Raw genomic sequence first — 13498 nt, forward strand, 5'->3', positions numbered from 1 at the left:
ATTTGAAGCTCTCCGTCTGCGATGAGTAGTAGTTGGACTCCGGATTCGGCAGGGGGGCGGAGCTTCGGAAGTTTATCAGACTCAGCTCAATGTCTGTCTATGTAATGTCTGCTCCAGTACATGTGACCGGTCCGGAATCTCGTCAGTGTAGTTTAAGAGATGCCACCTGACTCACCTGGGAGCTAGTAACCTCGTTATGAAGTTGCCCTGATGACAGTATTCTGACCACCTTGGAGTGGTCTGCATAATTCAGAACCGGTCGGCTAATTGCCCAAATGTCGGCGGCAACATTTTTATTTTCTTGCCTCAGGTGGCATCGGATAGCGCTTGAGGGTGTTGTTGGGGCTTTCTATCTAGTGGCAATCTCGGTTGTATCTGCCGAGAAGGGAACAAATTATTAATGTGACCCTAAATAATTTGGGGTTGTTTACATCCGGTTTTGGTTTCTCGTCGACTGTAACCTTTTGCTGCAATTCGTCTAGGTGATAAAGCGAGAAAGACTGGAGGGATAGTCGTTCACTTTCGAACACTTTGGATTCGTATTCAAATTTGTATACACATGAACATAGCATTTTTAGCTTTTATTTTAGGCGTTGTAGCTTTCAGCACTTTAATAAGCTATTGCACTCGCTTGTTAGGATGCATGAAATGGTATGCAGTATGTATCTACATATATAAGCCAGATTAAAGGAATATTTATTAAAGAATTATAATTTCATGTAATTGAAGATTTGTAATTCTTTTGTAAATTCTACAATAATTTTAGTTTTTGGTGTCTATGTACATAATTAAAGGATTTTTGTGTAGTTCTCAGTTGAATAATTAGAATAAAATAGCATTCAGTACAACCAATTAATTTATAATAATTAATGTATATTAAAAAGATCGCCAGCAGAAGGTAGGGGTGCTAGACCACCAGTCACATCCGGTAGCTGGGTTAAGTCTGGCAAATTCGACAGATGATCACGTATTTCCTTCTGTACCGCAACCATTCGATTAAGCTTTTGTTTGTATTCCTATAGAAATAAAGAAACAATTATTTAATGCTTATGCTAATTTTATGCATAGGTGAAATATGTACATATGAGGCAAGGCCCTCAACTTATGTAACTATACTAATAGTTTTGTTTCTGCCTACGAAATTTGTATATAAATCATCAAATAAGTATATTTTCGTATGCAGAAAAAGCCATCGAAATAACGAAGGATAAAACGAAAGTACCACAGAACGTCGTACTATATATAAATCTATATATTAATACAAAGAGCAACATTTTGTCGTACCTTTTTGTAGTATTTATAGTCAGAGAAAAAAGTTGAAACATATACCCATAGATAGCATACGTGGAGAGGGTTTGCACAACGTTTCCACGGCAGTCGGTTCTACGTTACCGAAACGACCCGGATTTATATCCGGCCAAGGATTGCCACTTCAGCAGCAATTCCCGTATGTAAGTATGGGGGAATGTTTATGCTGCTACAACAACAACAACAACGGTTTGCACAATGTATTAAAATAGATACATAAGTGAATAGGTGCAGGTAAAATTAATCACACTATTTTACCTGTATTATGATATATCATGTCATACTATGTATCATGATATAAAAGTTGGTGAAACAACTGGAAACTTATATATTGTGAATCAATACTATTATAAATTTGATTCAGAAATTATGATGGCCATTGATTAATTAATGATTGTTTTTTTATTATGGTTTTTCAAAATACATGAAATTTTTTTCCATAATACATGAAATTAAATGTTTTCAATTCATGAATAAAAAAATTATGATATTTGAAATACACAAATATAAGATCGCTTAATACAGGTAAAATTTTTTCTATGACTATAAATACTAAAAAAGGTAAGACTAAATTTTGCTCTACGCATTTATATAACGTCGAATAACGTCGAAATTTCGACGTATGGGCGGTCCTAGTATATATAATTGGCGTTTACCCCCGTTTTTTGGGCCTTTGGGCCGAGGCATGCGTCTTGATGTTGTACAGTTTTAAACCGACTCCGAACGGCACATATTTCTTATGAGGAGCATTTGCTTGGCTGAAATACACTCGGAGTTTTGCTATTGCCTGCTGAGGGGCGACCGCTATTAGAAAACACTTTTTCTTCATTTTGGTGTTTCACGGAGATTCGAACTTACGCACTTCGAATGGTTGTCACTCACCAAGCCATTCGGCTACGGCGTACTATACCCAAGATTTTTTACCAGCGGGTCAACATTTGAACATGAAAGATAATGGTTACTGGAAGGAACATCTCCTCTAAACAATTTGCAGCGACCTCACAAAGGACCTGCGGGGCGGCACCACTGGGGGAAAAAAGAAGTAGATCCTACAAAATTATCCGCCGTTATGCTACGCCACTGCTATGTGAATTCAATCATACGCACTAAAGGAAATTTCAGATATAGCTGAACGTCTGTTCTCCAGGCACAATCAGTAGAGCCTTAAGTAGATTTACTTATTGTACTTTTAAATAAGTTTATTTATATTTCCAAAACTAAATTAAATTTTTTAATTTGCTTAAATTATAACCGTCTGTGTTTGATCAGCTTTTTTTTCCTGCCGGCAAAAAATTTCCATCAGAAACTTTCGGCTTACCCCTCAAATTACCTTACCTCTCTGAAGTTTTGAGAACGTCAAAGCTGATAGTTTTAAATAATTATCAAAAACTATCCGCTTCGCAAACACAATTATAGCGCGCGAGAACACTACTTAGTTTTATAGAAACGTACACAAGCATAACTAATTTTTGATAGCCACTGTAGGATTTGGAGAATATAGCGAAGACTAGAAGATTATGTTGATAATGGAAATAGTTTGATGAAATTTCTAATCAACCTCCCAATACCAAAATATTATCATATTTTGTTTACGCATTTTAATATATAACCACCATTTTTAAGTTTTTACTCACTTCTAAACGTTTTTCAGCTTGAGCTAAAAGTTCTTTCTGTTCCGCTTGAAAGTCTCTTAACATAGAAGCCAATTTTGTGCGTTCTTCCATTTCAGCCGCTAGCCGTGTATTATACTCATTCAGTAGAAGAACAGCTTCGTTAACCTGTGAGACGAGATGCAATTTATTCGGATAAATGAGTTACAGTACAATGATTAGCAACTATACTAAAATGCTTGCCTGTTTAGCCAACGATTTTGCTGCATCTTTGTCCTCCAACTTACTGAGACAACCTATTTCAGATATTTCTGGTGGCAAGTTTGCAATACGTTCACGAACAACAGCATCACTTGAAGCAGAATTCTCAATATTTGCTAATGCCTTGATCAATTCTTCCGGCTCTGGGGGCTCACCCAATGGTAGGTATGGACTTAAATGAGTAGCATCGCCGTTTTGACTAATATTAGGCTTTTCTTCTACTGCCACTTGTGGACGCGACCGTTTCACTTTCGTCTTGCTTTCTTCATGTTTACGTTTTTCACGCTTTTCAGACTTTTCCTTGCTGGTGCCCCCATGACTACCGTTTGTGTTGTTCTCACCTGCTGTGGCGCTACTGGTTGCTGCTGCACTATCTTTATGTTCTTTATTCAAACGCCCACGATATTCTTTAATTTGTTTAGAATCGTAAACACCTCGTTCTTCCCAAATATTCAAAATACGACCGAGACTTCCAAACAATTTGTCCGATGAACAGGTTTCACCGATGTGCGTAAATACTTTGGGCAAAATATGTGAGAACTCCTTACCATATTCGGGACCCTTCTTCTTGCTATTTTGTATGACATCGTTAGCCAAATACATAAACGTTAGCTTTTTGCCTTCTGAAACTATTGCCAACAATTTACATTAAAATGACAATTCGAACACTCTCAGCGTATTAAATCTTACCAGTTTGCAGCTCTTTCAGCCAAGTCTTCACAATTGGGGCATGGTGTTTGCGATGATGTATTAACCACAGAGATAGAGTCTGAATACTTTGCTGGCTAGAATTTAGTTCTTCCAGTTTCTTAAGTAAAGCCGACTCGGAAAATGCCGACATTTTAACCGAGATTCCTCCCGTTAATTAAAAATATTTACCAAATTTTTCGAACTAATGGATGAAATGTACGTGTGCAATGAAAAATAATGTTTTAAGAAAATCGACATTTGACAGCTGTTAGCTGTCAGTTTGCGTATTTACGAATAGCATGGGCAACAAGGTGGATTTATTCGCCTTGATGGGCAACCTAATTGATTGTCAAAAATTAACAGCTCTGCATAGGGCACTGCCAGACGTAATTTTATTATTTTCAATACAACCTGCAGAGAATGTTAATGCAGGTTAATGTATAACACATTAAAAGTACGTTCACATATGCATTAATTACCAATAAATCCACAAAATTAGTTTACCCGTTCGCATATGGTAGATTACCTACAAAATTTACAATCAGCTGTCAATACTGGTGTGAAAGGTTTTCCTTCAAAGAAATTATTTTGGTTGAATATTTCGGTGTTTTTTTTTTTTATTTAATTATTACTAACGATATGAAGAAAGTACAATGAGAAGGAATAGGTAATTTAATTGCACAATTGACTGCTAATAATAATGACTTGAGGAAGTCCGTAAACGACGTTTACTGAGGATTCAAAAAATAATGGCAGCAATACGCATGCCATATTCGATGTTACATTTTATATATAATAAGTAATAAGAGGACACACGGCTTTTTTTTTGTTATATGAATGCATAGTAAATAATACCTAACAAGCATTTTATTAGAATTATGTCTGCAAAGATGTTTTCTTTGTCGGCATCCATTTTATTTAGTTTTTACCTTGACTTTTTTCTTTACACTCGTAAAAATAATGATCTATTACACATAAAACACATGGTTGTATGTCAAAAATGTGATTATTATCCTTGATTATTTTACAATCTCAGATTTTGGGAGAGAAATTTTGTATGGAAATCTCGCTTTTAAATTACTGATTGGGAATTAAGCACGAAAAAGTAGATAACATTCTTATATGTGAACGTATTATAAACGTAAATTCTCTCCCAAAGATGAGAAAAAGCAAAATATAGGGTTTTTCAGTAAGAGCGCTTCAACTTTTGAACTTTTTTGAATAAAACACAAACGGTTTGACTTTTTTAACTATTTTTTTTTTTATTATCGAGTTTGAACATATACATTTAAGTATGAAATTCGATTTCTTTTGCATGACCACCGCGTGCACGTTTTACGAAGTCCAATCGTTGAACCCAATTTTCGACCACTCTTTTGCATAAATCGGCCGAAATTCCAGCAATTTCGCGTTCAATATTGGCTCTGAGCTCACAAATCGTCGCCGGCTTGTTACTGTAGGCCAATGACTTCACATAACCCCAAAAATGGCCGTAATGCTCTTAAAGTAGCAGCAACAGAACGATTATTTTCATAAAAAATTTGCACAATTTGCAATCGTTGCTCAAGTGTGTAGCGTTCCATGATGAAATGTATACTAATGAAGTTTACAAATGACAAGCGAAAAATAAAAAATATTGCGTCGTTCGCCCTCCCTATCGGAAAAAAGTTGAAGCGCACCTATTGAATAGCCCTATAGTTAACGAACACAAAATTTGCCAACCCTTACAAAAACCGGTAGAAGAGATATCTCAGCTGGTATGTTTAAAAATGTTTGTGCTGGCCAAAATATTAGCACGAAAAGTAAACAGAGGAGATTTGACAGAGTTTTGCATATTTATAAAGTCTGACTCTTCTACAATTACGTGCCGAAATTTCAATCCAATCAGAGCAAAGCTGAGTGAAAGTTTTAGACCAATCACAGCATCTTTACCGAAGAGATTTTACAGTTTTGTTGTTTTACAACCGATTTTCATGATGCATATTTAGAAAGGCTGACGCTTCGGCGCTGCCGCGAAGGAACCCATTATTTCCCATTTGTACTGTAAGAACCAGATGATGTAAACTATTAAAGAAAAAAACAAAAAATTCGTGCCGCGCTGCGACACAATACCCTCCTCCGAGGGATAACCTACTGGCTTCCAGGCAAGATGCGGCTGAGTTAATAAACAAGCAACAACAACAAACAATTCTACCAACAACATTACAGAGAGAGCCAGACTGCAAAAAAACCCAAGTCAGAGAGTGTTCTTATGAAGTCTCGCTATACAAAGGCGCGGTTCATTCTAAGAAAGATTGTTAAGAATGAACTCGCTGGAGCGACTGACGTGGCTGACAAAGTAAAATACTAATAGGCGGTCAAGGAGTATGGAGACTTCATATCAAAAAAACCTTAAACGGACAACAATAAAAAAAGGCGATGTGACGAAACGAAATAGGTCACAGCACGTGATCGATCAGGCACCGAAGAGACCTAAAGGGTCCAACAGCATCGAGGAAACAACAAAACAACGACCACTTAGCGAGGTGGTTAAAGATAACCTCCTTTATGCACTGACGAGAACACTAACAGCTGATACCAGCAACTCACTGGAAGGCGTAAAGCTTAAGCTCATTCCGTCTAGAGACATACCTTGCTCTCGTCGCGCTCGCATTTGGTTACCGGTGATGGACTTAAACGGTACAGATGTGCTGAAGTGCCACAACATTGCGGTGCCGATGGACGACTGGGCAATCGTGAATGCAGAAAAACCGCAAAAAGCAGTATGTCATTCGTTTTACAGAAGGTTTGGTATAAGAAAGGCCAAACTGAAAATATTCAAAGCAGACAGCAATGAAAGTGAAGACGACCCAGATGATGTCGAAAATAACATACAGCTAGAAAAGCTCTATCTAGCTGAATACGACAACCAACCCGAAGCCTAAAACCATACAGGTTAATCTGAATCTAGAAGAACAAACTGGCACATATTCCGTAGAGTAACCCAGTCTAAACTTCAACACGTAAATAAAACCATAACGTCAAGGAAAGGCTTAGATGAGAAAGTAAGAGCTTTCGAAGCTTCGTTGACGAAAGGGCTTGAAGCTTCATGTCCTGCCACATATGCCAACTTATCCCACCTGGTGGAATGAAGATTTAAGTCAACTCAGAAAAATGACAAGAGAAATTTTCAACATCTGCTACAAACACAACTACTTCAAACCCCACAAAGACTGCCTAAGGGAATACAAGAAAGCAATCAAAGAAGCTCAGACAGAAGCTTGGGGAGATGTTTGTAGTTCCATCGAATCAACCAAAGATACGGCCAATCTAGGTAAGCTTTTATCCAAAGAACACTCCTGTCCTTCTTTCTTGAGGACAGATAACGGGGAACGGACAAAGTCCTCGGCCGATTCGTTAGAATATCTTATAAATACACATTTCCCAGGTAACACAGAATATATTGAGAACAATAGTAACAGTGTTCAAACGTCTAACCTGTCATCCAATACAATCGACCACATTGTATCCCAAGATAGAATTCTATGGGTGATGAAAAACTTGGAACCATACAAGGCAACCGATCCAGATGGGATATTCCCTGCAATCCTGTGGACCACTCGAGAAACGATGATTCCTTGTCTCGAAATCTTTTTTCAAAAAAAGCCTTATGCTAGGGCATATTCCAAAAAGCTGGAGGAGGGTTAAGGTGATTTTTATCCCCAAAGCTGGTAGACGCGGTCATGATATAGCGAAAGATTTCAGACCCATAAGTTTATCCTCCTTTATTCTCAAAACTCTCGAGCCATTGTTGGATGTATATCTCAGAGAGAAGATTACGAATACAACAATTTCATCATCCCCACATGCCTACCTCAAAGGAAAATCTACAGAGACAGCTCTTCATGAGGTTGTAAGTACGGTTGAGAGAGGCATAGAAAACAAACAATACTCACTAGACGCTTTTCTCGGCATAGAGGGGGCGTTTAACAATATTAGCACAAGATCCATAACTGAGGCTCTTACTATGTTAGGCACAGACATAGGTCTCAACGAATGTATAGAGAACATTCTTAAAACTAGAATAATCATCGGTGAAGTAGGCAGCATCACGGTCAAACGCTTTGTCAACAGGGAAACCCCTCAGGGAGGGGTCTTCTATCCTTTGCTGTTGTTATTAGTTGTCAAATTACCAATTACCAGATTCAACCGAAAGGGAATTTAAGTAGTGGCGTACGCGGATAACGCGGTGTAAGTGTAAATCCTAGCAAAACTGAACTGATGCTATTCACTAAGAGAACGGAGAAACCAAACTTTAACCCACCAACCAACAGGCAAAATACTTAGGTGTTATCTTAGATCCCAAACTCAGCTGGAGGTCCAAGGTAGAGTACAGGTTAAAGAAAGGCAATATAGTATTTTACACGTTTAAGAGAATGTTGGGTAAAAAATGAGGTCTCCAACCAAAACTATATATATGTGTCACTAGTCTAGTGGCCCGCAATAGAAAAGAAATACAACCAAGCAGAACAACATACAAAGAACAGCGTGTATCTTAACTACAAGAGCGCTTAGCACCAGTCCTACGGAAGCGCTCAATGTAGTAACTCATCTATTACCATAAGACTTACTTATAAAAACAATCCCTACTTACAGCGCGGTGAGACTCAGAGGCATAGGAAGCTGGACAACAAGATCGCAGGGTCACAGCAAGATCCTTCTTCAGGGACCCTCGCTGCTCAAAAACAAATCAGACTACGCAGTTCCCGACCTTAACTTCAAGAAAGACTCTACTGTACTACAAGGAAGTTGTCTTTTCAGACAGTCAAGCAGCTATCAAGGCCTTAGTCTCCAACTCCATCAACTCATCCAAACTAGTCTTACTAGAAAGGAACTAGAATTGCTTAGTCATTGACTTGAAAGTACTCTGATATGAGTTTCTGATCATAGGAATATGCGGGGTAATGAGATAGCGGACCAGCTAGCAAGAAAAGGTTCGACACTAGACATAGCAGAGGCGGGGCAGTCGCTACCCCACTCAACATACTCAACACACCCCCGAAATAAGGTGGAAGCAAATAACTACATGTATTACAACAAAAACACATGGCCGCCGTACAAAATCCAAAGGACGAATTACCTGTTAGGATGCTCTCGACCAAACATTTCACGCATCAATGCAACTACAGGTCATTGGAAGGTAGGGGACCAGACAACCAGACTCAATCTTCCCTTCAATCCCATATGCAGAAGCTGTCAAGCGGAAGGGGTGAAGAAAAGCCTTTTCATACTCAACCACTTCACCAACAACAACAGAGCAAAACTGAAGGAGTTATAGCACTTTTACTGAAAGGTTATATGTGAAAATTTCAGGCCAATCAGAGCAAAATTGAGGGAGTTACAGCATCTTTACAGAGGAGATTTGACAGTTTTGTTGTTTTACAACCGATTTTCATGACTTTGCATATTTAGAAAGGCTAACGCTTCTACAATTACATGCCGAAATTTCAAGCCAATCAGAGCAAAGCTGAGTTATAGTACTTTTACTGAGAGGTTTATGAGAAAGTTTCAGGCCAATCAGGCCGAGGAGGTTTGACAGTTTTGTTCTTTGGCCGATCGGGGCTAAATTGAACGAGTTATAGCAATTCTACTGAAAGTTATAGTCAAAGGCATGCATAACCAAGGCAAATACATTTGACAGTTAATATCTAGTGTGAATGAAAAATAATCAAACTTTTAAATAAATAGAAGAACAAGAAAGACAGCACTGGAAGGTGGGATACTAAGTCTTGGTGACAAAATAAAATGTCTAAAAGTAGTCTTAGATAAGAAACTGACTTGGAAGACACATGTTTCGCTGAAGGTGGATCGCGCTTTAAAGATTTTTCAACAATGCCATAAAATCTTTCGTAAAACCTGTGGTCTGAAACCTGCTTTGGGAGTGTGGATTTACACAGCACTTATCAGATCAATCATCACTTATGCCTCTGTGGTTTGGTGGCGACGGACCATGGTTAAGCCCTCACGTTAGGAACTATACAGACTACAAAGAAGTGTATGCTATGAGTAGAGCATCCGGCGATGCCCTAAATTACCTATATGCTTGATTTGTTCCCCTTGTATCTTAAGATGCAGTAGGAGACAATAAAAGCAATGCCCAGCGATTCATTTGGAAGGAAATTTAATGTCAAATTTCTATTCCGTGAGCAATGCACAGTGGCCCGGCGGCCGGACAAAATTCAATTTTTCAACATTTTTGAAATAAAAATTTGATAATGCAGATGTTTTCTTAAATATTCAAGGTAGATTCCCTGAAAATATTACTTAATTTAAAAAATGTTTCATTGTAGTTTTTTGACTTTAAACATGAAATTGTATGCAAATCGTACTTCATACAAGAGTTTCATTTTCATGTCTGCAAATAAATATTACCATTTGATTGTTAACCAAATATTGAAAAAAAAGATAATTGAATATATTAACGGAAACAGTAATAATTCTCTTAAGTTGTGGTACAAAATCAAATTTTTTTTTTGAAATTTCAAAATTTTTCGAAAAAATTTTTTTTAAAGATCATTTTTTCGAGTGGTCCACACCGGTCCACTTGAACTCAACATGAGTGATGTAGCCACATATTTCAGCTATGATCTCAAACTGAAACCTGTTGCGCAAAGTTGCGCAAATTAAAAATAATGTAGCTTTTGTGCATTTACCCACAGGCAAAACGTTACATATGGCTTATGCAATTTTGTGTAAAAGACAGAAAAAGACATCACAGACCCCATCAGCATTAAGAGACAACTAAAAAAACAATGACAGATTTATTAAATGCTTTGCTTTGTTCATCAGATGTAGTTATAATATCAAAAACTAAGGTTCCGAAAAACAAGCCAAAACCATTTTCAAAAATTTGAAAAATGATCCAGCCTCAGAAAACAACTCATCAGAAAACGAGTACTCTGAATCATAAAAAAATTTAAAAATGAAAAACAAAAAAACAACTAAATATCCAAAAAACAAAAAAAAAATTTTAAAATTAAAAATAAAAAAAAAAATTAAAAATAAAAAAAAATTTTAAAATTAAAAAAAAAAAATAAAAAATAAAAAAAATCTAAAAACAAAAATAAAATATGAAGAGAGAATAACCTTACCGTAAACCTCCACGTGGTACTCTCTGGGGTCGTGAAAAATGTAAAAATGAACTCACCAGCTAATTACGGAAGTAAAAAAAATGTATTTATAGTATTCAATGAATTTAAATTTGCTAAAACTAAGGTCAGGCTCGTCATCACTGATCCTTAAAACCCCTAAATATATGTTTTCAGCTTAATTAAATGAGTTTTTGAATTTTGTCCGCCAACGCCTTCTGGTCGGACCACTGTGCAATGGTGTAATCCAAAGTGTATTCAAAGATTTTACTGATATTTTCTTTACCGATGGAAGCAAGTATGACATAGGTTCTAGAGCCGGATGGTACTTAAACGATAGTAATAAGTATCATAACGCTATGGGAGGAATGACATCTGTTTTACAAACGGAATTTTTTCCATTCTGAAAGTTGCACAATGGATAATTGGGAGGAGATGAAGCTTTGAGAAGAAGTTTTATTCTGTTGCAAGATGGAATAAGCTGCCGATGAATTAGCCATATATCGGGATCAGTTCTACAGGAATCATGAATTGGATCAGCGGCTATGTATGCAATTTAAATAAATGGTCCAGTCTAGAACGCTGCAGAAATACAAAGTGTTTTGTCACAAGCCTGAACAGAAAACAGTCGAACTCTCTTCTAAAACTTGGTAGAAAAGACGTTAGGTTGATAGTCGGTATTATTACAGGACATAACCATGGGATCGATTTGCCAGTCTTGTTTAACATTTTCTATGTGAGTGTCCTGCCTTTGCTAGAGCAAGGCTACGAATTTTTTGGTCCCGATGTCATGAGAACTAGTAAAATTCTTTCTCTCAAACTGAAGGATATTTGCAGATTTGCCAAAGCATCCAGAAAATTTTCACAGGACTAATTATCTCTTTCTCTCTGTCACTTTTCTCCTTTTCCTTTTACTTTCCAGAGCTTTTTGGTCTGAGTGTGTTAGGAGCTACCATTCTCTCGATGCTTTTTGGGTTGCCTTTTTCACATTTCAATTTCATTTACTTATAAAAATATGCTATTTTAGCTTGCTTTTTGGTTTTATTACACAAATCAAAGAACATTTTTCAATATTTTTAATTCCTTGATTCATTTATGTGCAGTCGCGCCATGCAATGAATATCTTTGGAACTAAAAAATTCGTATTTCGAAGGTATGCTATTTTTTAAAGTCTGTTTCATAATTTTCTTCAGACATAAATTTTCTTCCTCTGATATAGCTTCCATGATTATCCTTAATCCATCATCTTCACGGAGTTTTCACTTAAAAATTTTAATATATTTATTATGTTAGTATACATAAATGTTTCAAAATTTTACAGTCCATATACTCGTACATACATATATGTATAATTGGTGCGTAAACCCTTTTTGGGTGTTTGGCCGAGCTACTCCTCCTCCTATTTGTGGCGTGCGTCTTGATGCTGTTCCACAAATGGGGGGACCTATAGTTTCAAACCGATTCCGACGGGCGACCGCTATTAGAAAAATATGTTTCTTAATCTTGGTGTTTTACCGAGATTCGAACCTACGTTCTTTCTGTGAATTCCGAATGGTAGTCACGCACCAACCCATTCGGCTACGACAACCGCTATTGTTGACGGTATTTGTTGATAGACAGCCGTCTATGGACCGAGATAATTCTCTCACCAAATAATCCCGAGTCACATGAAATTTAACACTACATTAAATCATATTTTCAGTAAGTCAGTATTATGTAGTAACTTTCTGCTACAATCGTATTATATTGTGAGTTCAACGTGGAGGAAACCATAAATCTGTAACAAGCACTACCATGCCCCTTAACATATTTCATTCAATTTTCAATTTACATAAAGATACCGCTTACCTTAAAGGCTAGTAAACTAGTTTTTTTTTTTTTTTGTGTACTAAGTTGTTCAATAAGTTTAGCGAACCGATAAGAGAGGGCGTTGCTACTAGCCTAATTTTCAAAAATATACATTTATTAGTATATTATTTATGTATTCCAAATACTATTCTCCACAAGATGTCTTGCTGTACTTTTATAAATATGATTACGATAAACCCAAAAGTATACATGTAGAGCTAAACTAAACACTATTTATACTTTAAGTCTTTTATTTATAATTCACTTCAACAAATTTAGATTTAAGAAAATATTATCTAGATATTGATATAAAGTCACTCAGTTTTAGGTAGTTTAATAAGTTTAGTTTGGAGTCAGAGCATTGTGCTACGGATCTTCAGTGTTCGGTAATTGAGATAATTTATTTTTGTCACGATATCGCCAACAGGATCCCGGCAGTTGTCATCCTTGGAGAGGATATCAGAAGTTAACTACAAGGTATACGTAACAGATTCGACCCTCCCCGTATATTGAGCCTCACTGGTGGTAAAATAATAGATAAACTATATTGATTTTCCACTTTTTTCTTGCCAACCAAATAAATATTGCGTGTATTTTTGTAACAACCCATATAGTAGATACTGTCAATTATATGGATACAATAAAACAATGATA

The 13498-nt window shown here is 36.7% G+C and overlaps 1 protein-coding gene across 1 annotated transcript; it reads right to left on the minus strand.

Annotated features, from left to right (window-relative positions):
- Window positions 1-667: 667 nt before the first annotated feature.
- On the minus strand, window positions 668-4151 carry LOC129242628 (regulation of nuclear pre-mRNA domain-containing protein 1B). Its single transcript, XM_054879381.1, has 4 exons — window positions 3870-4151; window positions 3162-3808; window positions 2943-3086; window positions 668-1016 (listed from the first exon to the last, which is right to left on the minus strand). The coding sequence occupies exons 1-4, from the start codon at window positions 4018-4020 to the stop codon at window positions 867-869; spliced, it is 1092 nt and encodes a 363-aa protein (XP_054735356.1). The 5' UTR covers window positions 4021-4151; the 3' UTR covers window positions 668-866.
- Window positions 4152-13498: the final 9347 nt, after the last annotated feature.

Source organism: Anastrepha obliqua, chromosome 3, assembly GCF_027943255.1.
Source record: "Anastrepha obliqua isolate idAnaObli1 chromosome 3, idAnaObli1_1.0, whole genome shotgun sequence".
Lineage (NCBI taxonomy): Eukaryota > Metazoa > Arthropoda > Insecta > Diptera > Tephritidae > Anastrepha > Anastrepha obliqua.

Excerpts from the sequence above, each read along its gene's own strand:
- LOC129242628 (XM_054879381.1), bottom strand. The coding sequence starts at position 4,020 with ATGTCGGCATTTTCCGAGTCGGCTTTACTTAAGAAACTGGAAGAACTA. Across the intron at positions 3,809-3,869 it reads GCTGAAAGAGCTGCAAACTG|TTTCAGAAGGCAAAAAGCTA; the intron begins GTAAGATTTAAT and ends TGTTGGCAATAG. Across the intron at positions 1,017-2,942 it reads AAGCTGAAAAACGTTTAGAA|GAATACAAACAAAAGCTTAA; the intron begins GTGAGTAAAAAC and ends TTATTTCTATAG.